Genomic DNA, 24,926 nt, shown 5'->3' with positions numbered 1-24,926 from the left:
ATAATAGTGAAATACTGTTAAAATACACTTTAAAATGCCTGGGAGTATGAAAAGGTTTTCACCTGGCGCCGAAAAGATACTGAAATCAGTGAATGTAAGCTAATCATTACTAACTTGTCCATTAATTTCAACGGGTCTACTCTGCGTATGACTTAGTTGGATGCAACCTATTGTCTTTTATTTGAATAAAATTATACTTTCTCTGGTGTTATAGATTTAGATTACAGAGTGGCTTCGGCCAGATAGGCGGCCTAAAAATTAAATTATTATTATTATTATTATTATTAATAGCAATCATAGTAAACAGATTTTTGTAAGATAGTAAATATGTTTAGTGAATAGCATAATTTACCAAGAACATAGCGTAATTTTCTAGGACTTTGTTTCATAAGCTGCTGAATGCAGGTATGCAGCTGTCTGGAAGAGCTAAGGCAACATGAGGCTAAAAATCCTAAATAGACATATTCATGGGGAGAAGTATGCACTTAGAAATGTTCTGAACATTTTTACTGAACTTTTTGTAACAGTAAGGCACTTTCCACATAAACCCAGCTGGGTGATTGGCTATGGTAAAAACTCTCAAAACATCTGTAAATTCTTGCCTACCTGCATGTTTGGCTTTCTTAAACTGGGGCCAACGTTACTGGAGCTATAATATCCTTTTCTCTTTGTTGTGTGAATAGGTGGTGGCTAAACATGTTCCCCATTAGTAGTATTAGGAGGCATCAAAGTATCTTTAATCTCTAGTTATAAATCTCAAATTATTAAACTAAGCAATTGAAATTAACATAACATTTGTGCAGGGGCAGGGTGGGGCAAGGTAGGAGTTTGAAACATATTATTCCAGAGTTCTTACCTGAAAGACTGTCTGGTATTACCAGTCTTCCTGTGATCCATGGCTGCAAGAGAGCATTGGACAGAATCTAGGGTATACTCTGTTTCAGTAGGGAAGGGGTAGCCATTGTGATGTCTTCCAGATGATATGGACTACAGTGCCCATCAGCCCCAGCCAGCATTGCTAGTACTCAGGGACAATGGTGTTGTAGTCCATAACATCTGAAGGATAACCTGCCATAGGGTAACATCTACATCCAGCTAGCCTGACACAAAATATAGAGTGAACTGAGGGTTCATTCTTTTCAGCGCACAGCAATTTTGTGGCCAACATGCAGGGGTTGGTTGGCAGATGAATCACTATGGAAAGGGTTCCCTGAGGGTGGGAAGTTTTGAAAAACCACTGGCTTAGAGTAATAAAAAGAAATACTTATGACTAATGATAATTTTTCACAGTTTGAAATGAAAGACTGAAAAAATACAAGAGGTACAAAAACAAATTTGTATTTCTTTTTGAGATCTTTTATATGAATGCATAGAATTACAAACATTGAACACATGTTCAATGAGTCATTATGCATATAGTAATACTGTCTGAATAGCTAGCTATATTTTATAAGATGACCATTCACAAATTTCACTTCTAAGGGTTTAGTTCAGTGGTATTCTTCCAAAATGATAGGTGAGGTGAGAATGGTCTGGGAGAAGGGGAAACAAATTATACAAAGCTGAGATTATAAGGAACAATAAAATTAAAAATATTTCTCTGCACTTCTTTATACTCTCTGGGTTTAAGATACCTGACAACATGAACGAAATACTTTTCTGATCCATAGCATTTCCCACCCCGCAATTAAGGCAGCCTCTTTAAGATACATCTTTTATACTGCCATTCCCTGCTATCATGTGGTGCGGTTTATCAATGAAAACTGAATTGCTTCTAGGTTGTTGCTTTGTGGTTTCATTGAAGTAGCTGTCGACAGAATCATCTCCATACTTGAGACAGATGCTTAGTAATTCTATTTTAAGCCCAATGTTCTGGGTTTTCAGTTATATTTCAATTTATTGAACTTCATTCACAATGGTGGTTGTGTAGAGGATGCATGTAGTCTGTAATGTATATTCTTTTGCTGTACACATTGTGGATTCCATAGTGTGTTTGGTTTGGTTTTTATGTCCTTGATTAACATTCAGCTGTGTCCGACGGCGTTTCTTGATAAGGTAGAGGAAAATCAGGTAGAGGAAAATGAGTTGCAGGCGTCATTCTTTGGTATGTTTAAAGCAAAACAAGGAGTGCTGAATACATACATTTTGGGAAGTGCCTGAGGCTTGTCTCCCAACTATTCTCTTTCCCACAAGTCAGAACAAGGGTAAATAACAAGGCAGGAATTCCCAACAGACAGGAAGGGAGTTCTAGGGTGGAGAAAACTTCACATGAATGACATTCATTTTTTATGTCATCTTGATAGCACTACTGTGTACTAGTGACCTTTTGGCTTTTACTGTGTGAATAATGATATTTGGACTACTGCTACTGCTACCAACACTTTGCACTTGGGAATTTTTGCCTGTTTGTTCAGATCCTTCATTCAAGAACTCTGTTGACAGCAGCAAGCTGTTCAACAAAATTAGGCACAGAACCTGAAAGTCAGACTAAATCAAGCAAATTGTTTGTGTGTATTTATTCACTGTGCATAACTCTGGTTCTCAGATGCAAGTTGTCAGAATGCATTTTATTTTTTTGTAAGGATTGGCAGAGGAGCTTGAAAGAAATCAAGGAAAGAAGCAACAGTCTTGGCCAGTCTTCCTCAACCTGGTGCCCTCCAGATGTTTTGGAGTACAACTCATCATCATCAGTGATCCGGAATGATGGGTGTTGTAGTCCAAAACATCTGGAGGGCACCAGCTTGGGAAAGCTGGATCTTGGCCATTGGCTTAGGTGACATTCTAATGCAGATGGGAGAAGTGGCTTTGCTTGAAAGAGCAGCATTTCCTCTTTCCCATATAGGAAGTGTCGCTGAATTTCACTAAGTGGTATAGGACTTTAGTGTGTGTGCGTGTGTGTGTGTGAGAGAGAGAGCACTTTGGTATTTATCTGCAGCAGGAAAACAAATGTGAGGTAGGGAAAGATAGTCACATTAAATGCTTAAGGACTACTATATTTATCAACCAGGATGAAGCATTGTTTCTTTTAGTTCTATGCTATTTTTTTTTTCTAATCTGGATTTTGCTAATCTGTGTGCACAAACCTGGCAGCTGCTCTATGTGTCTCGAGCAAGGTGTATGTGACAATAGTTAAGTGTTCTTCTGGGGTCTTAAACAGCTTTGCTTTTGGAAGAGATAGGTCAGCAACACTTTCATAGCTTTCTACCAATACCGCATATTTAAATAATGCAGACATTGAGGATTGATTCTCTTTCACCATACATTCCCAGTAAAAATGCCTGCACATAAACTCAAGTGTGCAAGCTGTATATGTGCCATCTCATGTTGTGTTGTTGAGCCCTTCTCGGTGTAGCACGGCCACCAAAGGGAGTCTACTTGATAGAACACAATGTAAATGGTTCATGTGTAGCTATTACCTGTAGCCACACTGTTAAACCTATACCACTACAAACACATTCTAGTTGCTTCACTTACAATACTGTGGAGGAAAAACAGAATGGCTGTTCCCAGTCCGCTAGACAGGCCACTTTTAAAGATAATTCTGTGTGATAGATTAGGCTGGGATATTGACTTGAGTATCCAATGTGCAGAGTCATGTACCTGGCCATCCAAACAACAACAGCAGCCCCAGCACATTTCCCTTACTAGTAACCTGTAACGTTTTCCCCCTCCAATGCCTACATTAGATGTGGGCAGTGAATATGCTGTGAATTTCTGACTATGACCTTGTAGACCACTTAAGCACCTGCCAGTTGCTGGGAACTTGCAAAAAATGCTGGATATAAGCGGATCTGATCCAGCAAAGCACATCTGTTGTTAAGCTTGCGAACATAAAATTGCTTAACACACACTTTTAAAATTCATTTATTTGTTCTCCAATTTTATATGCCACCCTATCTTTGGTCTGGCACATAGAGCAGCTAACAAAATAAGTGTTTTTAAAAGCCATGTTTTCAAACCCTGTGACAGTCAAAGTAGTAGCAGTAGTTGTAATACTAGCCTTACAAAATATGTTCTAAATTTGATCCAGCCAAACAAATATCTCCTGGGAGGAAGTTCCGTAAGTTGGGCACAGTCACTGAGAATGCCATGTCTGTGCTACTGCCCTCCTAGCCCTGTCTATGATTGGAACAACAAATAAGGCATCCCCTCCTGATCCTAGTGCACAGGTTGTATGGTATAGTGGAAGGCATTCGTTTAAGTGCTTGGAGCTCCCATGTGTTGTTGTGGTTAGTGTTGGACTGGGACTTGGGAGATCATTGTTCAAATTGCTTCTCAGCCTAACTTACCTCACAGGGTTGTTGTGAGGATAAAATGGGGAGGGAAAGAACTGTGTATGCCACCTTGAGTTCCTTGGAGGAAAGATGCAATAATATAATAATAAAGTACTTGGGTCTCAGGTCATTTGGGACTTTACATGCTAACAGCAAAATCTTGTTACGTCTTTGCTGTTAAGATATCCCGAGTACGTTCCTCACTTTGTGAATTTTAAAACACATTAGACCATGGGGATTCTAGTGTGTGTGTTTTTTAAAAAAAATACAGGACTTTGTAATGCAGACACAATCTGCGTTGGCCCACTGATGTTTCTGGTAAGCTAGATTTTAATATGAACTTTGCCAGATAATTAATTCAGCCAGTCTCTCTGCATGTGCTCCTTTTTCATGTTTTTTTACTGGCAGAAGACAGATATATCTTGATTACATTTTGTTTGGGATCTATCTATATATATTTAAATTAAGCCTATCTGAGATGTATGATGGAAAAATGGAAATGTACTGCCTTCAAGTCAGTTCTGATTTATGGTGACTCTATGAAGAGGGTTTCCATGATAAGCGGTATTCAGAGAGGGCGTACCATTGCCTTCCTCTGAGGCTGAGAGGCAGTGACTGGCCCAAGGTCACCCAGTGAGCTTCATGGCTGTATGGGGATTCAAACCCTGGTCTCCCAGGTCATAGTCCAACACCTTAACCACTGCACCACACAGGCTGTCTAAGATGTATGATAGGTACTGTGAAATGCTTTCTCTTAGTAATGGCTGCCAAAAAAGAGCCTTTAAAATTGCTGCATGGAAGACTTTTTTTCTTAGTAGTTTTTTTTAAATTCAGCATCTTTTCCTTAACCTTGTTGTGTGTCCCATTGCAATTATAGATGGCGGGGGGCTGGAGAAGGTAAAAATGTTTAATTATGATTCAGCAATATGCAGTCTATATTATTCTCTAATCAGAAAGAGTGCATCCTTGTGCTGGGGACTAAACCAAAACACAAATCCTTTCCCTGAAGCTATTTCAATGCATTTTAATCAGCTCTATTTTTAAAGCAAATCTGTGTGCTTTTCAATTCCCATCCATTTCAATGTATAGAAAATATTAAATTTATGGAGCATATTCTAGCAGATTAAATTATTCTTAGTTCCTTTAGAATATTAAGAAGTGAGGTTCTTTTTTCTCCAACGTGAGTTTATTATGATCACATTGGAGGAGCAATCAGGCAGTGTGCACTAGCATACTGTCCATTCATGATAAGCCATTAAACATGACTTACTCTCATGAGCAAACTGAGCCATTACATAGACACTGTGTGCTGTTTACACAGATTTAATGTAGTAAGGATTTAGCAATATTGTAAGGTAAAGGTAAAGGTGTCCCTGCACTTGTAGTGCAAGTCGTTTCCGACTCTTAGGGTGATGCCTTGCGACGTTTACTAGGCAGACCGTATATATGGGGTGGGATTGCCAGTTCCTTCCCTGGCCTTTCTTTACCCCCCAGCATATGCCGGGTACTCATTTTACCGACCACGGATGGATGGAAGGCTGAGTGGACCTCGACCCCTTTTCCCGGAGATTCAACTTCCTCCTTTCGTTGGAATCGAACTCTGGTCGTGAGCAGAGCTTCGGCTGCATTACCACCGCTTACCACTCTGCGCCATGTTGTAGAACACGTAATTTAAGCTTTGGTAAAATACTATGTAAAAATGCCCCTGTGTTACATTGTGCTCTTTGTCTTTAGGTAAGCATTAATATTTTCTATGGAAATTAAAGTGGAATTTTGTTTGTTGTGCATCGTAAAACATGGGATAAATTTTTTTTAAAATGGGTAGAGGTGCTGAGGTTATATTGTGTCTGAGATTATAAATTAAGGAAGAATGGGATTATGACAACAATGCAAAGGGAGGCTTCAATGAACAAAGGTGATAGCTTACCCGCATGTAATGAGTCTGTCTGTCTGTCCTTATCTGTGCATAGTAAAAATGTGGGCAATGTTGAGTTTAAACACTGAGAGACTTGGGTTCAAATGTGATCTCTGCCTAGAAGCTCCTTAGCTTGCCTTGAGCAAATCATGTATCTCTGCCTAACAGCAATGTAAGGAGAACAGGTAAACGAAAAGAGTCTTACAACCAAAGACAGTGTTTGTGTAAAGGCCATATGAAATAAATAAGTGTTCAGAAAAAGCCCTCTCTCTACCGCCCACTCATCTCACTGACTGAAGTGGAAGGTAAGCAGGGAGAGCCTCCATTGTTGATCTTAAGAATGCAAGCAGGTCGATATGGATGACGGCTGTCCCTCCAGTAGCTTAGGCCCAAATGCTTTAGGGTGAGGGTAGCCAATATGGAACCCTCCAGAAGTTGGTGGATTACAACTCCCATGAGCCCCAGCCAGTATAGCCAATGGTCAGGGATGATGGGAATACCAGTCCAGCAACATCTGGAGGCCACCACATTGGCTAGCCCTGCTTTAGGGGCTTTAAAAGTTAAAACTATCACTTTGAATTTGGCTCAGAAATGCACCAGCAACTAGTGCAGCCGTTCACCCAGATTCTTCCATCTACCCACTTTCCTTTCCTCCTACATGAGTTCTCTCCTCTTGCAACGTCACAGCTGCGTGGGAAGAGAATCTACCCTAGGTGATTATAGGTCTCTCCAAGTCTCACAGCAGGCTCTCAGATTAGGTTTAGGTATAAAGTATAGGGCTGGCTTTTACATGGTATAGCCCTGTGCTAACTAAGGCTATGCAAATAAAGCTGCTGGCTTGCTTCTAACCTTTTAAGAAGTTAGCAGTGGAGGCACTTGCTAAGTCACTTGAAGGTAGTTTTAGTCTCCACTGGTGACTAGGCAAGTGGCTAACTTAGCATAAATATTTACATTTGAGATGTAAGCAAGCTGGATCTCCACACATGCGTTTTGCCCATATTCACAGAACAAGAACAGAGTGTGTGCCCTTCTAAACAGCAAGGAAAGCTACAAGTAAACCTTTGACCCTACAAGTATAGTTCCATCACCAACAGATGATTCAGAACCTCTCATCTTTTCAATGAGAAGGAAGTGTTCAGAATGCATGAGTGTCACTCATTGTGTATGCCACATATTTTCCTCTGGAAGAAGAAGAGAACAGGAAGCCCCTAGAAGAAGTAGTCATGCCTATTGCTACACAGCCGCAAAATGCAGGGAGACAGACACTTTGCTCTCTACACATGCTGTTTGTTACAGGGCTGTGGAGTCGGAGTCGTGAAGTTGGAGTCGGGAGCAATTTTGGGTGGAGTCGGAGTTGGTAGAAATGTACCGACTCCGACTTCCAAATAAATTTTGATTGACAAGAAGCAATTTTGGGTGGAGTCGGAGTCGGACAGTAGAAAAATAGAGGAGTCGGAGTCGGAGTTGAAGGTTTGGTGTACCGACTCCACAGCCCTGGTTTGTTACTCATGCTAATTTTTTTAGCATGACAGGTGTTCATCTCTACAGGTGGAAGATAATTTGTATGTTTTATTGAAATTACCTTGAACAGAGGCAGAGCCACATGTGGCATCGCTATGCAGCATCCTCAGGTAGCTGGCTGGGCCCTATGCTAATGGCCTGCTTTGGGCCCACTTTAATTCCCCCCCCCAAGGCTCAGTGCCAGGCAGACAACTGCACCATTTGCAAAGTCTGGTGTTGATTAGAGGAGCCACCACCACTGAGAATGCTCTAGGGAGGAGCCCAGACTCAGTACTGAGGGTCCCCACAAGCCTGGCCATTGTCTGTATCTCAGTATTGTCTCCTCAGATTAGCAGTGGCTTCTCAGGCACAGAGAGTCCTTGCTACACAAGACCCTTTCAACAGGAAATGCCCAGGAGTGAACTTGGGACCTTATGCAGGCAAAGCTTCTGCTCCCCACTGTCCTATGGCCCCTCTACCCATTTCTGAACTATTTCTGAGGTGAGATATGTGACTTAGAAATCTGGTTTGTCCTATATTCGGATATTAATATTGTTGTGACTTTTACTACTTCAGATCGTCACATGTTTTTAAAAAAGTGGTTCAGTTCAGGCATAACTCAAAACTGTTGACTTGATATTACATGAATAAGCATGGTGTTCGCATGCTCCTTCCTGTGTGATCTGGCACATTCTCTTTTGTAACAAACCATAGGGCTGTATTCAACTCAGTTCTTGTGCTAGTGCCAGGATTAGTGCTAGGGCAACAAGGTTTCCTCCCTCTCCTCCCCAACATGTACCTCTCACCATCCACATATCTGCTGTGGAGAGTTGGGAAAAACCTAGAACAGATTTGGGGGGGCACGGTGGGAGGAGAGAGGAAGAACATTCCATTGTGCAAGGAGAATTGTTCTTCAAGAAACAGAATGTTCACCTAAGCGCTACAGTGAATACAACCCTTAATTTGCTGTTGCATTGGAACTATAGTTTGCAGCAAAAGAGGAAGTACAAAATGATATATGGGAAGAAGGAGTGCAGGAGTCAGAGGCTCATTTATGTAACCCTAACATTGTGGTTGTCTTAACGTTTACAAGAGAAAAAGAACCATGTTGCTCTAGGGCTGTGAAGAACAGATTCAATCTGATACTTATAAACAGTTACTACAGGGATGTTATGTGCGTTCTTAATGGGACAAGCCACCTTATGCAACAGTTCCAGCTGAATGGAATGACTGAAGGTCAATGTAAACTTGATGCTTCTTACGGATTCAGCACCTGCACACAAGAAAAATCATAGCCTAAAGTATGGGTTAACAACTTTTTGTTAGTAATCTTCATCTATTTATTTATTAAATTTATATCCTGCCCCTACTCCCAGAAAGAGCCCAGGGCAGCACATTCATAACAAAACACTAAAAACGTCAATAAAAACACTAAAAACGTCAATAGAACATCTTAAAAACAAAACAGCTGCATGGTACAAATCTTGACAGAATTGCCTGCACTGACTAAAAGACCTAAATGTCACATGCTTTTTCTGGTTATATTGTTGGAACAGCCTAAGGCAAGGGAAAACCTCTGTTAAAGCTGGATAATTCAGGTTAGAGTATGCATTAGGAAGTATTACTACGCTATAGTGGGTGTTTCCTGCAAACTCCTTCTCATTTCTTGCAGGAGCAATTAGCTTTGTTGCTAATGTGAGAATGGTTGGAAGAAGGGGGGAACTCTTTGTTATAATGCAATTAGCAATGAGGACTATCCTTTGGCAATTACAAAGTTGATATGGCATTTCTAACAGAATATAGGCATAAGAAGGCAGACCTGCATGGGGACTTCTGGTACTGTATTCCTTTTTCAGAACAATTTGCAGCGTTTATTAAATGGGTTTTTATTCTATTTAGCTGTTATGCTTTGTATAGCCAGCTTATATGGTAGCTTTGTATTGCATTATTGAACTTTCTATTGCTAGGTCACTGGCTAGGGATTTTGTATGCACATTAGGATAGAGGGCGCGTGTGTGTGCATGTGCAGACTCCTGTACAGGATAACATACAGCATGGGTACATCTTTATATGTCCATATCCACTTTGTGCTGCCCTCCTTGAAGCATTACTTGGGGACAAAATGAACATATAAATCAGATGTGCTTGCATATGGATATACTCGTGTATTATGTTGGACCAAACTATGTGTTACATACAAACATCTGTAATGTATGAAAAGCTCCCCCAGCTGGGAGCAGAAAAATGGAAGGGTTAAGTGCTTGTGTCTTACCACTTCTCCACTTCAAATTGGCTCCTCTCTTGAAGCAGCTTTTCATTTAAAAAAGGGGGAGATAGGTTACCTCTGAAATAGGGGTGAACCACGTAGCTTGGACAATCATATTGTCTCAGTTGGGTTAATGGGGTGTTGGGAGTCCTAGTTGATTCACCATAAGTGGCCTGGCGCCGACGCTACTATCTTTTCGGCGCCAGGTGAAAACCTTTTTATACTCCCAGGCATTTTAAAGTGTGTTTTAATAGCATTTTCATTATTATTTTGTATCCTGGATGTTGTTTGGTTTCTTTTTTATTTGTTTGTTTTGTTTTTTGATTTATTGTATTTATTGTATTTATTGTATTTATTGTATTTATACATTGCTTGTTTTTATCTTTTTGTACACCGCCCAGAGAGCCTTCGGGCTTAGGGCGGTATATAAATGAACTTAAATAAAATAAATAAATAAATAAATAAGTGCACATTTTGACAGGTAGTTGGATGAGTCGTGTTTGCACAAGCCACAGTGAGCCTTAGGCTCACACCCTTTTCTTGCCCCTCTCTCCTCCTCATGTGTGCCTGAGAGAAAGCTGAAAGAAGGAGTTTGGAAGCTTTTGCTTTTCACTTGGTTAATCAAGCTGGAACTGGAATTGTGATTAAGGTAAACTGTGGTAAGATTCAGTAAGCCAGTTTGAGAAATCATGGTTTTAAGTTGGCTTGTTTGAAATTAACCAGGGTTTACTACAGTTTATTGCATCAAACGACATAACAAACCATGGTTAAGCAAAAAGCAAAAGCTTCTAGAGATCCTACCAGCTCTGCTGTGGTATGAGAATCCGAGGATAACTGCAGTTTGTTTCTGTTCTTGCACATCATGCTAAACCATGGTTTAGCATAATACATGTACGCACCCCTTGTGAAATGGGCCTCGTTTTGAAGCAGCGAAGTGGAAATTTCCAAAATCCACACTATATAAAGTCATGTTAAAATGTTTGAGGCCACAGCTCTTGATCTGATACCATAACACTTTCAGTAGTATCCTTTTTCTGTGATTTCCTAGACACAATTCTCCTTTTGGTTCATTAAAGATTCATCTCCCTTGTTCTGGTTTAATTATGCTCCTCTTCTGTTGCTGTCATTTTAAACATAACCTTTTGCCACCAAGCTCAGTTTGCCATGGCAGGGTTATGACTGAGCTCCTAAAACCCGTAATAATGATGCAAATTCAGTAGTGAACAATTAGCCTGAAGATGCCCATAATATGTAAAGAGAGCTCACTGCTCTGTGAATGTGTTGTGGGGTTTGTTTTAATGTTCACGCCTATCTCTGGTGCACCAGTGAATGAAATTCTAAATTATCTGTCTTACCCATCCATGTTCACTCTCCTACTTTGTCACTAATGTTACCACCACTGTCTCTTCCTTGGACTAGGAAACAAAATACCTAGAAGCCATGCACCTGAGATAGGAGGAAGGGAATAATGCTTCCATCCAGGAGACACAGTAGCAGGAGGGCATCATGTCCTGACCGTAGAGGGTAATGCAGCATTAAGAACCAGGTGGGGAAGGGGCAAGACTGACATTTCGACAATCTAGTATGCTAGAGATGGACATTAATATTCTTAAAAAGAAGCTCACACCAGTTTCACAATGCAATGAGCACACCTTGTGTATAAGATGGAGTCTCTGTGGGTAAGCAGTTTCTAGGCCCAGGAATTGGGAAATTTACCAGCTCAGGACAGGGTTGCACTCCCTCTGAAGGAACAGGTATGTAGTTTAGGGGTGCTCCTAGATCCATTTTTGTCACTGGAAGTCCAGGTATGCTCCATAGTGAGGAGCACATATTATCAATGTACATTAATATACCAACTATGGCATTTCTTGGACAGGGACAGCTTAGTCATCGTTATTCCTGTGTTGGTAATATCACAATTGGATTACTGTAATGTGGGGCTTCCCTTGAAACTGCTGTGGAAGTTGCAGCTAGTGCAGAACGCTCAGCCAGGTTGTTGAGTGAAGCACCTGGATGTGAACACAATGCACCTGTGCTGAGGGAACTGTACTGGCTGCCGATTGACTACCAAGCCATGTTCAAGTTCTTGTTCCTAACATATAAAACTCTGAACAACCTGGAACCAGGTTACCTGAAGGGCCATCTTGCCCGTATATAGACCTGTAAGATCACTCTGATCATCTGGGACAATTTTACTTTTGTCACTGCACCCTACAGAATATTGCAGGGCGGTGACCCCAAAATAGGCATTTTCCTCCACAGCACCTGCACTCTAGAATGTCCTTCGTACTGCTATATATGAAGCATAATCTGTCAATTGCTTCTGATGTCTTGTAAAATCATATCTTTTTGCCCAGGCTTTCCCTGACCCATAAGACTGTTTATTACTAAATTTTTATTTGGATCTCTTTTTATGATATTGTTTTAATGTTTTTATATATCATTCGATATTTTAAAATATTAAGCGGTTCAGAAATGTTTTTTCAATAAAGAAACAAAGAAATTAGTTGCCTGTTTAGGCTTATGCTTCTCTAGAGGGAGGAATAAAATTCTAAGTCCAATTAACTTATGAATGAGCACAGCATGAGTAGTTTCAGTTGGATATCTTGGCAATTGTAGTTAAACAGTCATGCAAAATGTCATTTCCCCCCTGCCCTGATATTAGCTTAGAGATGTGAAGGCCCCAGAAAAAAATGGAAAAATTAGGGGGGAAACAGTTTTTTCCCATTCTTTGAAGCCTTTTTTGTTTTGTTCTTTGAAAAGTTGGAAAAATGGAAAAAATGAAGAAAAAATTGATTTTGAAATGTTTTATTTTAGCATGATGAATAAAATGTTTCATTGAATTTTGGTTTCCCGACCCCTTTTTTTCAGTTCTTTTTATGGGAATGGATGCTTTATGTCTGCTTGACACTGTAGAGGACTAGCGGAGACATAAATAATTTTCTTTGTTATTAATGTTGATGGTTTCTTCTGGTTTTTTTAAATTGTTTTTTGCCTGTTCCTCATAAACTGGCAAAACAAAAGAGGTTCCTTACAGTTCAGGAGCTTGTACAGGAAAGTACAGTAAAAATTAAAAAGTAAATTCAATTTGTAATAATTGTTTGAATAAAATGTACTTTTACTATACCAAATGTGTTAATGTTATGCCAAACCAACTTGTACATAATTACATTTGATGTTCCTGAAGTAACAAAGACTTTCAATCTCTAAAAAAGTACTAATATTGAATTTTTCAATTTTTCCAAAAATTTCCATTTTTTCAGGAAAAAAATGGGGAGAAACAGGTTTTTTCCATGGCTTCAAAATTTCCAGAAATTTTACATCTCTATATCAGCTATACTTAAGTTATATTGCAACCAGATCAACCAACCTTCATAACATATTAAGAAAAATTTCCCATGAGGAAAGATTGAATAGCTACCTCTTGGATAACAGAGGAATTTCCTGTAAGTTGGACTCTGACCTTCAATTTACAGCATGCTAGCCTTGTACCATGGGGGTTTATCATGCTGTTCTAAATTGATCTACTTTTTGTTTGTGGCTCACTGACACCTGGATGCCTTTCATAGGCTGTTACCTTCTCTGAACAGAAAAGGTAATTGGCTGAACTGAGAGGAATATTTCAACATGGAGCTTTCAGTGGTTGGCTCCATTGTCCATTTAGTACCTTGCAAACCTCCTTTATGGAAGTCATCCCTCTTATCATTTCTGTGGCTTTCCTCTGCTTGCCAAGTCATGCTCAAGGGGTCTGAACTGGCAGTGGCTGACCAGCAACAAGATCTTGAGGTTGTAGTGGATAGCTCATAGGAGATGCTGACCCAGAGTGTAGTGGCTGTGAAAAAGGCAAATTCCATGTTTGGGAACATTAGGGAAGGTATTGAAAACAAAACGGCCGTTATATAAATCTATGATGCGGCCACTTTTGGAATACTGTGTATAGTTCTGTTTGCCTCATCTCAAAAAGGATATTGTAGAGCTGGAAAAAGGTTCGGAAAGGGGCAACCAAAATGATCAAGGGGATGGAATGACTCCCCTATGAGAAAAAGTTATACCATTTGAAGCTTTTTAGTTTAGAGAAAAGGTGAGTAAGAGGTTACATGATAGACGTGTATAAAATTGTGCATGGCATGGAGACAATGGATAGAAAAAAGTTTTTCTCCCTCAAACTAGAATTCAGCCCTATTCTCATATTACATTCAATGAGTGTACTGTCTGTGTACCTGGGTGCACAAGTAGTTGTGCTGCACATTAGTACAGTTATTCACATGTAACATTCAATGAGTGTACTGTCTGTGTACCTAGGTACACAAGTAGCTGGGCTGTATACTTGTGCAGTTATTCACATGTAACATTCAATGAGTGTACAGTCTGTTATATACACATTTGCTGCCAGGAAAAGAAAATTGCTTCCATAACACTTGTTAAACGCGCCATTGAAGCAATTCCCTTTTATGACAGCAAGGCATGCTGGGTCTGTTGTACTTCCTGAAACTGTTTCCTGTCAAGGCATACATTCAGTAGAAAGAGTTTTGGCAGAAACGGGAATGTAGTTTTACTCTTTTCATTTTTCCTGCAGATTCTTACGTTTTTAAAATCAACTTTGAAAACTTCTGTATCATAATTATAGCTATTAAAATATAGCATTTTTCATTGCCTGTTACTCTTAACATATGGTTTTTGATGCAGGCTTTCATGGAACAATCCTATACATGTCTACTAATATAGTATTATTATTATTATTATTATTATTATTATTATTATTATTATTATTATTATTATTATTTCCATTTATACACCACTTACTATCTAAAAGATCTCAAAGTGGTTTACAATAAGTGGTTTACACAAGGTACAATAAAACATATCAAATTAATTTACAAAGCAAAATACATAAACAATATCCATACACATAAACATATACATAAACACAGTATAAAAGTCAGAATTCAGCAAGGGAATTTTTCCTATAGGAATTAATAAAAGTCAGACATGGTTAACTTTGGCCATATTGTGCCCTTATTTTCCATCTTACTGAGAAACATTGTTCTGCCCAGTAACTACCAGCCCCTCTATAAATTCTAGGCATTTAATATTTTGGGCAAGTGATCTTGTTCCTTCCACAAGTACAGAGCCTAACCATTGTATTTTGTGCATTTGACTCTTGCCAATCCTGGGTACTAAGAACTAGCATAGTGAATGCCTCCTTGTGGGACATGTGATCCCAGCAAGTTTGAAATTTGTATGCATCATTATATACGTCCTATAGAGATCAATAGGACTTAGTTATAGATACATTTGTGTAAGTGCATACCGAAATATATTGAATATTTACATATGAAAATATTTTGAGGAGGAAGGGGCTGCAGCAAAAAGAAGCTGTTTAAAAAAGTATGAACTGAAATGATTCTTCCAATATGGTACACCTGATTCTTTCTTGAGGGTATCATGCTTTTTAATACACAGAACTACACTCAAAATATAAATGTGGGGGAAATGATTTATCAATTGGGCTTTCCAGGCTGCTGCTCCCACTGTAACGTACTCTGTCCTCTGGAAAGCAGGGCTGTGGAGTTGGTATGCCAAACCTTCGACTCTGACTCCACCCAAAATTGCTTCCAACTCTGCAGCCCTGGAAAGGGCTGTAAATGTCTTTTTCAATTGGAAGCTCTCATAGGAGCATTTTTATCGCTGCCTGAATATGCGCTGATCTTGGCATCACAGCATTTGTCTTCATCTGGGTCCTGTGTCATACACTGACACACAAAATGTTTTCCATCTTGAGTTACGGTGAAATGCTCAACTACAGCTGACTTCATGGGAAGCTTCTTTGACATTTTGAATTTATATTTTTAAAAATTTGTCAATCAAAATTTATTTTGAAGTTGGAGTCGGTCCATTTCTACCAGCTCCGACTCCACCCAAAATTGCTTCCGACTCCACGACTCCGATTCCGACTCCACAGCCCTGCTGGAAAGCCTTTCCTAGTATTTGGGAAACAGAAAAGCTCAGGGCTGTGATTTTTATGGTTTTTCAGTGGAAATGTTTGTAGCTCAGTATCAAAAAGTGATAATCGGTATCTCTTTTTATGATCTATATTATAACATTTCGCTTTTAGATAGCATTAAATGAAGGGTGGGCAGAAAGTAGATGAAAATGTATTGGTGTATCTCAGGATGACTAGCAGATCAGTGGGGATTTCAGACTCCTGTTCCACAATGAAAACAAGAAAATGACCACCCCACCATTATACTGCTGAAAAGAAGGAAGCTGGGGGTTGGTAGTCAGGAGTGGATTTTTGTGTGGAAATACTGTGAGCTCAGTTCAGTTCTGGAACTCAAAACAAATCCCTGCACTAAGAATCATTTAACTCTAAGTGTATATATTTTGTGGCTTGCTCTGGTTGGTGGATCTTAGGTTTTTGTAATAATAAAAATGATTTTAAAAAATCAATACCAAAAACCTGAAGTCTTACCATCCTGTTCTAGAGTATTACAACCCTGACAAGGCAGGTTTATGTTAGCATAAAACCATGTGATGCAGCTACTTCTGGCAGCAGTTTCTAATGGAGGCAGCCATTATCATGCATTTGACCATCAGATGTGTCTAATTTTGATGCATGACACTTGACACAGAAGGTGAGAGCTGCACAGGGATGAGCAAATCCACAATTTTTTCTTCTCAATTTCTGGGTATACAGTAGAAAAGTGACATTGCTGTTTTGAGAATGCCTTCTTTGGTAATGTTTTGAAGTCTTGCCTCTGCTATTTGTAGTTTCATCTTGCAAGCACTCCTTTGAACCATGCTACAACAAACCTGCAAAGTAGGCCTGTGCCTATACAAATGATTTTTATTTATTTATTAGTTACATTTATACCCCGTCTTTCTTTCACCCTGGAACCCAAGGCAGCATTCATGTGGTTCCCAGGCAGTCTTCCATCCAGGCACTGACCAGACCCAGACCTGCTTAGCTTCAGCAAAGTGGTAGCCTCATGTGCCTTCAGACCATAACTGGGATTTAGCGCAGGGCTGGCTAGAAGGTAATCTATTGCTAGATCCCTGGGAGATTTGTAGTCAATTGGCAAGTGCTTCTGTCTTCCAATTGTTTAACAACAGCAACAAAAGGACACACACCCGTTTGGAAATTTGACAACTGAAATTAAGAATACTTGTGGAAAGTAGGAATAGATCTATGTGTGGAAAGACTGTGAGCTCATCTCAGTTCTGATAAACCTGTGCTCAGCAACTTCTCAGAGATGCCATGTTCTTTCATACTAGAAGTATGTCTTTTGCAGCTGGCTGTAGTTGGTGGCTCTTGGGATTCTAGTAAAACACTGGGTAGATCCCAGTCTCTGTGTCAGCAGTGCTCTCTCAGTAATGACAGCGTTGCCACTCACTGATTGGGGATGGGGAAAGGTGGGCACCCACCTGCATGCTTGTGCTACATTCCACCAGAGTACCCCCAACCTTGCCATCTCTGTGCCACTGCCATTCTGACACACACACCCCATGTGTCACTGCTGACCTATGCCATCAAATTATTGGAAAAGTCCTGGCTATTTTTCTCTCTCTTGACCTTTAGGAGGAAATATAAAGCACACAATTTACATTACCATTGATTTCAATAGGTTTTAAAAGAACCAAGAAGAAAGTATAGTGGGTAATTTATATTGTGATTTATAGTAGTACTGTAGTGTACAGGTTCTGCAAAAGCCAGTGTGGTGTAGTGATAAGACTACTGGGCCAGAGCTTGGGAGACCTGGATTCAAATCCTCATTCTGCCATGAAACTCACTGGGTGACTTTTGGGCTAGTGGCCTTCTCAGCCTAAACTACCTCATAGGGCTGTTCTGAGGATATATTGGGGAGGTGCAGGACTATGTATGCCACACTGAGCTCTTTGCAGGAAAGTTGAGACGTAAAGGAAATACGGCATTAAATAAGATTAAGGCTACAATACTATGCACAAGTGTGGTGTTATGTGCCTTCAAGTCGATTACAACTTATGGCGACCCAATGAATCAGTGACCTCCAAGCAGAGCTTGGAAAAGTTACTTTTTTAAACTACAACTCCCATCAGCCCAATCCAGTGGCCATCCTGGCTGGGGCTGATGGGAGTTGTAGTGTAAAAAAGTAACTTTTCCAAGCTCTGCCTCCAAGAGCATCTGTCATAAGCCACCCTGTTCAGATCTTGTAAGTTCAGGTCTGTGGCTTCCTTTATGGTATCAATCCATCTCTTGTTTGGCCTTCCTCTTTTTCTATTCCCTTCTGTTTTCCCCAGCATTGTTGTCTTTTCTAATGAATCATGTCTTCTCATTATGTGTCAAAAATATGATAACCTCAGTTTCATCATTTTAGTTTCTAGTGACAGTTCTGGTTTAATTTGTTCTAACACCCAATTATTTGTCTTTTTCGTAGTCCATGGTATCCGCAAAGCTCTCCAGCACCACATTTCAAATGAGTTTATTTTTCTCTTATCTGATTTTTTCACTGTCCAACTTTCACATCCATACATAGAGATCAGGAATACCATGATATGGATGATCCTGACTTTAGTGTTCAGTGATACATCTTTGCATTTGAGGACCTTTTCTAGTTCTCTCATAGCTGCCCTCCCCAGTCCTAGCCTTCTTCTGATTTCTTGACTATTGTCTCCATTTTGGTTAATGATTGTGCCAAGGTATTGATAATCCTTGACAAGTTCAATGTCCTCTTTGGCAACTTTAAAGTTACAGAAATCTTCTGTTGTCATTACTTTAGTCTTTTTGATGTTCAGCTGTAGTCCTGCTTTTGTGCTTTCCTCTTTAACTTTCATCAGCATTTGTTTCAAATCATTACTGGTTTCTGCTAAGAGTATGGTATCGTCTGCATATCTTAAATTATTGATATTTCTCCCTCCAATTTTCACACCTCCTTCGTCTTGGTCCAGTCCTGCTTTCCGTATAATATGTTCTGTGTACAGATTAAACAGATAGGGTGATAAAAAACACCCTTGTCTCACACCCTTTTCTATTGGGGACCAATCACAAGTACTTGAGAGTAAGTTCCATTGAACTGTGAAAGTTACTTTTGATAAACCTGCTTGGGATTGGTTGTTAAGATACAAGGGATAACTATCACCCAAAGTTTTTATTATTTATTTATAACTATCATTTCTGAGCAATGTGTTACCTAGCCATTAAGTTATTTTATTAATGCAGTTGTGACTGCAGCTATTCTAGATTACATGCCACAGGGGTTTGGAGCAAGTTTAAAGTAACCTTTTTGAATCTATTTGTTGCACGGTTCTGAAGAGTAGCTGTGCTACTCCATAACAAGCAACAATAATAGTCACGTGATGACACATTGAACACTTAACAGACTTATAAATTTTATAATATTTATTGATAAATCACCTAGTATTTAAAGGAAAGAATTGAATTTAGAAGTTAAAGGCTGTAATTCTATGTTCAGGAATAATCCCTGTTAAACTCAGTGGAACTTGGTTCTGAATAAACATGGTTAGGACGGCGCTGTAACTTCAGATTCCTAAGTCTTTCTCCCCATCCCCTTTACTAGATTACTGGTACATCCTCCCAGCTTCTCTCAAGATAGCAATTTTCACTTGTCTGAGCCCACGGGGGGACACACAAGTTTTGCTTCAGAGTCTTAGGTTTCCCCCTACCTTTTCTCTCTTCATTACCTCTCTGTTGTCCTTTTACCTCTTCCTACATTTCCCTCAAAGTGATGCTGAAATTCTATCCCAACCCCACTTACCTGGGAGTAAGTCCCATTGAGCTCAGTGGGACTCACTTCTGAATAAACATGGCTAGGACTGTACTGTGAGCAGACACATAGACAAACTCTCTCCCTGCCCTGCCCCCCCAACTGTTTCTTCTAAGGGGCTGGAATCCTAATCCTTCTTACCTGGGAGTAGGGCCCACCGAACTGAATGAGATTTACTTTAGAGTAGGCATGGGATTAGGATTGTACTATGAATGTCATCAAACTTAATTTTGTAAAATTTAACGAAGTAAACAGTCCTTGCCTAGCTCTAGCTTCTCTATCAGAACTCTTGCTTTTTTTAGGCAATCCTAACAATGCTTACCTATGAGTAAGCCCCATTGAACTAAGTGAGTCCTACTTCTGAGTAGACATTTTTAGAATTACAGTGCAAGCCCCCAGAATCTATCCCCCCTCTTCACCGCTTTACAGCTTTCGCTAATGCGGCGGGCTCAATTTGACGCAATTAGACTAAAGCCCTACTCATATGGTGTTCCGCTTTTACGGCCGTTTTCGGGTGTCGCACGCCATTCTATTCAATGAGTTCCGCTTTTTAGCAGGGGTCCGGAACGTAACCCGCCGTATGAGTGGGGCCCTACTGTACAGCTTTCTTCTGCCTTCTATCAAGATAGCAATTTTCATTTGTCTGAGCCTACAAGGGGCTTGAACTCCATTTAAGTTTGTAAAACAAACTTATTTTTTTAAAATCAACAATTTAAACAGTTCCTAGCTCTAGCTTCCTGTGAGTCTCTCTCACATTTTTAGGCACTCCATTTACCTGGGAGTAAGTCCCACTGAACGCTGTGGGCTTTACTTCTGAGTAGACATTTTTCCTTCTTCCTTTCCTCAAGCTCATTGCTAGCACACAGAAGCTCCGCTCCACCTATCTGGGAGTAAGCCCCACTGAACTCAGTGGGATTTACTTCTGAGTAGACATTTTAAGATTTTAAGATCCTCCGTGGCGCAGAGTGGTAAGCGGCGGTAATGCAGCCGAAGCTCTGCTCACGGCCAGAGTTCGATTCTAATGGAAGGAGGAAGTCGAATCTCCAGTAAAAGGGGTCGAGGTCCACTCAGGCTTCCATCCATCCGTGGTCAGTAAAATGAGTACCCGGCATATGCTGGGGGGTAAAGAAAGGCCGGGGAAGGAACTGGCAAACCCACCCCATATATACAGTCTGCCTTGTAAACGTCGCAAGACGTCACCCTGAGAGTCGGAAACGACTTGCACTATAAGTGTGGTGACACCTTTACCTTTAGACATCTTAAAAATTCATGTGAATCCTCCAAAGCTCTGTCCTCTCCCCCATTTTTTTCTCCTTCCTTCCCTCAAACTCATTCATTGCCAGCACACAGAAGCTCTGCTTCAGGCGGGTTTTCTTTCCCTCTTTCTTGCCCTTGCCTCCGTTTTAGCCTTACAGTATTCCTCTTTCCTTCTCTGTGGCTCCAGTAATTGACGTTTCCTTGAGCTCATTTCTGATAGGCAGCAGCTACTGCTGCTGCTAGAACAAAGCCTCAGTCTCTTCCCCAGGGAGGAACACTAATTGCTCATGATCAACTCCACGTGGACAGCATGCAGGGAGACTCACAAAAGACCTCTTTCTTCAGGGTACTGGTAGACACGATGGCTTTTCAAATCACCATGTGTAGATTCTTTCTCAAATAGCTGAACAGGGGGCTTCTACCTGGGTACAGAGTAACGTGTGAATACCCCCTCATGAAGAGCCAATAAAGCTGAATGTTGGAAGTTTCAGGACAGACAAAAGAAAGTACTTCACACAGAGCATAGTTAAACTATGGAATTCGCTCCCATGAGTGGCAGGGATGGCCACCACCTTAGATGGCTCTTTGCACTCAGGTCCTGCTGGTGGGTTTTCCATGGGCAACTGTTGGCCACTGTGAGAACAGGGTGCTGGACTAGATGCAGTTAGCCTGATCCAGCAGACTCTTTTTATGTTCTCGTATCAAGCCCTGCAAGCAGGAAAATGCCAGTTATACTTCTCTCTGTGTGTGCACGTCTTCAGACTTCTCCACGCTGGAGTTTAACTGTGTGTTTCCAGTTTGCATTCCTATTTAGTTTGCGTAGTACATATGACATTACCCTTAAACACCAGTCTCAATAATTTCCTCCTGTAAATTCTGATTTACTCAATATGGAAATATCTGTTAAATTGGGGAAAATCAGGCTCTAATCTGCTTCAGTCGGGCTTACAAATTATTTGTTTCAGTGTTTCTGGGTGGGTGAATCAGTTTTTACTTCCTGCTCCTCCCCTTTCCACATCTACTTCTTTCTCCAAGCTTTCATTTCTTTTCTAGCCATGCTTGTATCTGTTTCCGGTGCGCTTTTAAATAGAACCTAGCCACCTATCGTTTGCTGCCCTGGGCTCCTGCTGGGAGGAAGGGCAGGATATAAATAAAATAATAAATAAATCTATGTAATCTCTCAATTTGCAGAAAACTGCACTAGCAAATCACATTAAGCATTTCTACACCAGATACATTGTGTAACAATCTGAAAAGTGTGTGCTGAGAATTTACAATTGCTTTCATTGCTGAGTAGCCTTATTTTTCTTTTCATCCTTCAGATTTGTACAAAAACAGAAAAGTTCACAAGCAAAGCACATAAAACATTTCTACAGTGCAATGACCCGAACTAGGTCATGTTCCCTTCTGAATGGAGGAACATAGGCTTATATATATATTTCTTTTGATCCCTCAGATTTGTACGAAACCAGTGTTTGCTGAAATGTCAGAAGTCAGAAAGGTGGGTGAATAACATTTCTAGTAGTTGGGCTGCATCTTCAGTGCTCTGCATTTGTTACTCATCCCTCTCTATGATTGGCAAAAAAGAGGGCATGCAGATTTTACACTGGTTGCATAACTAGTTTTCTTTGGATTGAATAGATATAGAACCATAACTTTTTTTTCAATTAAGCAGCACACATAACTTTAGGCATTGTTTTTTTTCATTATATCCATTTTCTTCTGAGAATGCGTCTGACCAGCTAGAATTTGTGAGCTCCAAGTTAGACTCTTATTGTGACCTTTTGATTTGTTAGTCTTGAGAATACCACAGTGTCATCACATGTAGGCTAAACTGGGTTTATTAGCACTTTAGTAGATGAAAATGAGTATTTCTGAAATGTGTAAAAAAAAAAATTAACATCACAATTTAAACATCTGTGAAATTTTGCTTTTCCTTCTGTCTTTTCTTCTTCCTTGGAATAAGGCAAGTTATATACAGAAGATAAACCACACTTGCCACTGCTTTTCACAGCTATCTAGTCCATCTGCGTGACTTCAATCAATAAAGGCGTGCATGCTGAATTGAGATGAGAACCAACCTACTAATAAATTACACTGGAATAAAGCAAAGCTATGTACTTACTGGTGTTCTCTGCTTAATATCCCAGTGTATTTACAAGCTCTGTGCCTGGTGTTTGGCTTTCTGAACACACACTGAATTGTATTGTGTAGCTTTATTCTAGATTACAAATCAAACTAGTACACTGGAATAGACTGGCCCAGTGAGGTTACTGCAAGGGCATCGATATCTCTATGAATTTTAGTATCCTGCAGCTGTGTTTCAGCATCCCAAACTTAAATAAATACCCAGTTTTGTGGATGTTAAATACCTGTCTTTTGGGAATTTGAGCCTTTGTGAGTCAGTTCTTCAATTATATGGCTAAAATGTTTCAAAAGGGCTCCCCCTCATCCCCTGAGATCTAATTAATTCTCAGTAAGCATTGAAGTCTGTATATAAGTGGAACTCTGTTAGCTACAGTTCAATGCATACTGAAATTATTATATTGGGAAGTGGTTTGCTGAGGGCATCCACCCAAGAAATTTTGTCTTGATTTCACTCCCCTCACTCGCTCCAAACTAGGAAATACAGTTCTTTCCTTTGTCTACAGTGTTAAAACCACTTTTATATAAAATATGTAGAGTGCTAAGTTATAAAGTTAGTATTAAACATTATGTAGAATATTACAGCTTTTCTTCAGTCAAGGGTGTTAGGTATATTTGTGATTCAGTCAGCTGAATAAATAAAAAGTAGTGTACAAAGACAATTTATACTCAAGTTAATTTTTTAAGTAGATAGTCCATTGGTTCTTCCTCAGTTTGAGGAGAGGAGTTAGTGTGATGGGTCAAAGAGACAAGAATCTATGCATCATTATTTTCTGATCACAAAACACAAATTGTCCTTCTTGATCTTGGTTCACTAGAAGATCTTGTTGCTTTACTGTTACTTCCTTCTGCAGTGTTTATTATATTACTAGAAAGTAACCTAGCTTTTCTGTAAGCAATCTGAATAATGACGCTGAGCTAGTTAATATTTTGGCTATCAGTGGAAGCAGAATATTTACCAGGAAGTGGACAAGAGATCTGCATTCTTCAGTTTAAAAAATAGCCCAGTGCAAACATAATGTTCCCAAGTTCCTAACGATGGTTGGAGATGAGAAGTGCTTTGTTGACTTGCACATTCTTCCCCCTCCGTGCCTTCCCTCTGACATGGGAATTCTCCCCTCTTTCATTTTTGAAGTGTGTCAGTGTTAATGCTAACCAGTAGCTTTAGCCAGTGTAGCCAAATTTAAAGGTGGATTTGTAACATGTAATTTGTGCTAGCCAGGTTTGCATTAACACTGTTGCAGACATAGGCCACATTCACACCATACAGTTTTTCCACTATTATTCCACTTTATACAGTCATGGCTTCCCTCAAAGAATCCTGAGAAGTGTAGTTTGTGAAGGGTGCTGAGAGTTGTTAGGAGACCCCTGTTCCCAGAGTGGTTTAACAGTCAGTCCCTCTTCCCAGAGAACTCTTCAGAATTGTAGCTCTATGAGGGGAATATTGGTCTTTTAACAACTCTCAGCTTCCTTCACAAATCACACTTCACATGATTCTTTGAGGCAAGCCATGACTGTAGTGTGTTAATCAGGGTTAATTTTACTGCCCCATATGAGCTTTTCCTTCTCCAACTCGGGTAACAGGTCAAAGTAGGTGACAGAGTTCAGGAAAAACAGGAGATGTCTGAAGTCCAAATTAAATGTGCCCTTATCTCATGATGTTTATGGCATTCCCTGAATACAGATTCTTTAAAACAATACGAACTTCCATGTTGCCACAAAGTTCTTCATTGTGGCTTTATACTTAATTGCCATTTAGAATTGTAAGATATTTCAGTGTATTGATGTAATGATGCCATCCCATCCTT

At 39.9% G+C, this 24,926-nt stretch overlaps 1 protein-coding gene across 3 annotated transcripts in view; it reads left to right on the top strand.

Moving 5' to 3' along the window:
* CAMSAP2 (calmodulin regulated spectrin associated protein family member 2) overlaps positions 1–24,926 on the top strand; it is a 123,136-nt gene that overhangs the window by 14,540 nt on the left and 83,670 nt on the right. For 2 of the 3 annotated variants that reach the window (XM_061633921.1, XM_061633923.1), the window contains one exon: positions 22,430–22,474. The exons of the other annotated variant lie outside the window; for it this stretch is intronic. In XM_061633921.1, the coding sequence (XP_061489905.1) occupies positions 22,430–22,474 (45 nt within the window). The remainder of the gene's footprint in view (positions 1–22,429; positions 22,475–24,926) is intronic. 3 annotated transcript variants of the gene reach the window in all.

This window comes from Rhineura floridana, chromosome 6 (assembly GCF_030035675.1).
Source record: "Rhineura floridana isolate rRhiFlo1 chromosome 6, rRhiFlo1.hap2, whole genome shotgun sequence".
NCBI classification, from domain to species: domain Eukaryota; kingdom Metazoa; phylum Chordata; class Lepidosauria; order Squamata; family Rhineuridae; genus Rhineura; species Rhineura floridana.
This window is presented reverse-complemented; position numbering and strand designations above follow the sequence as displayed.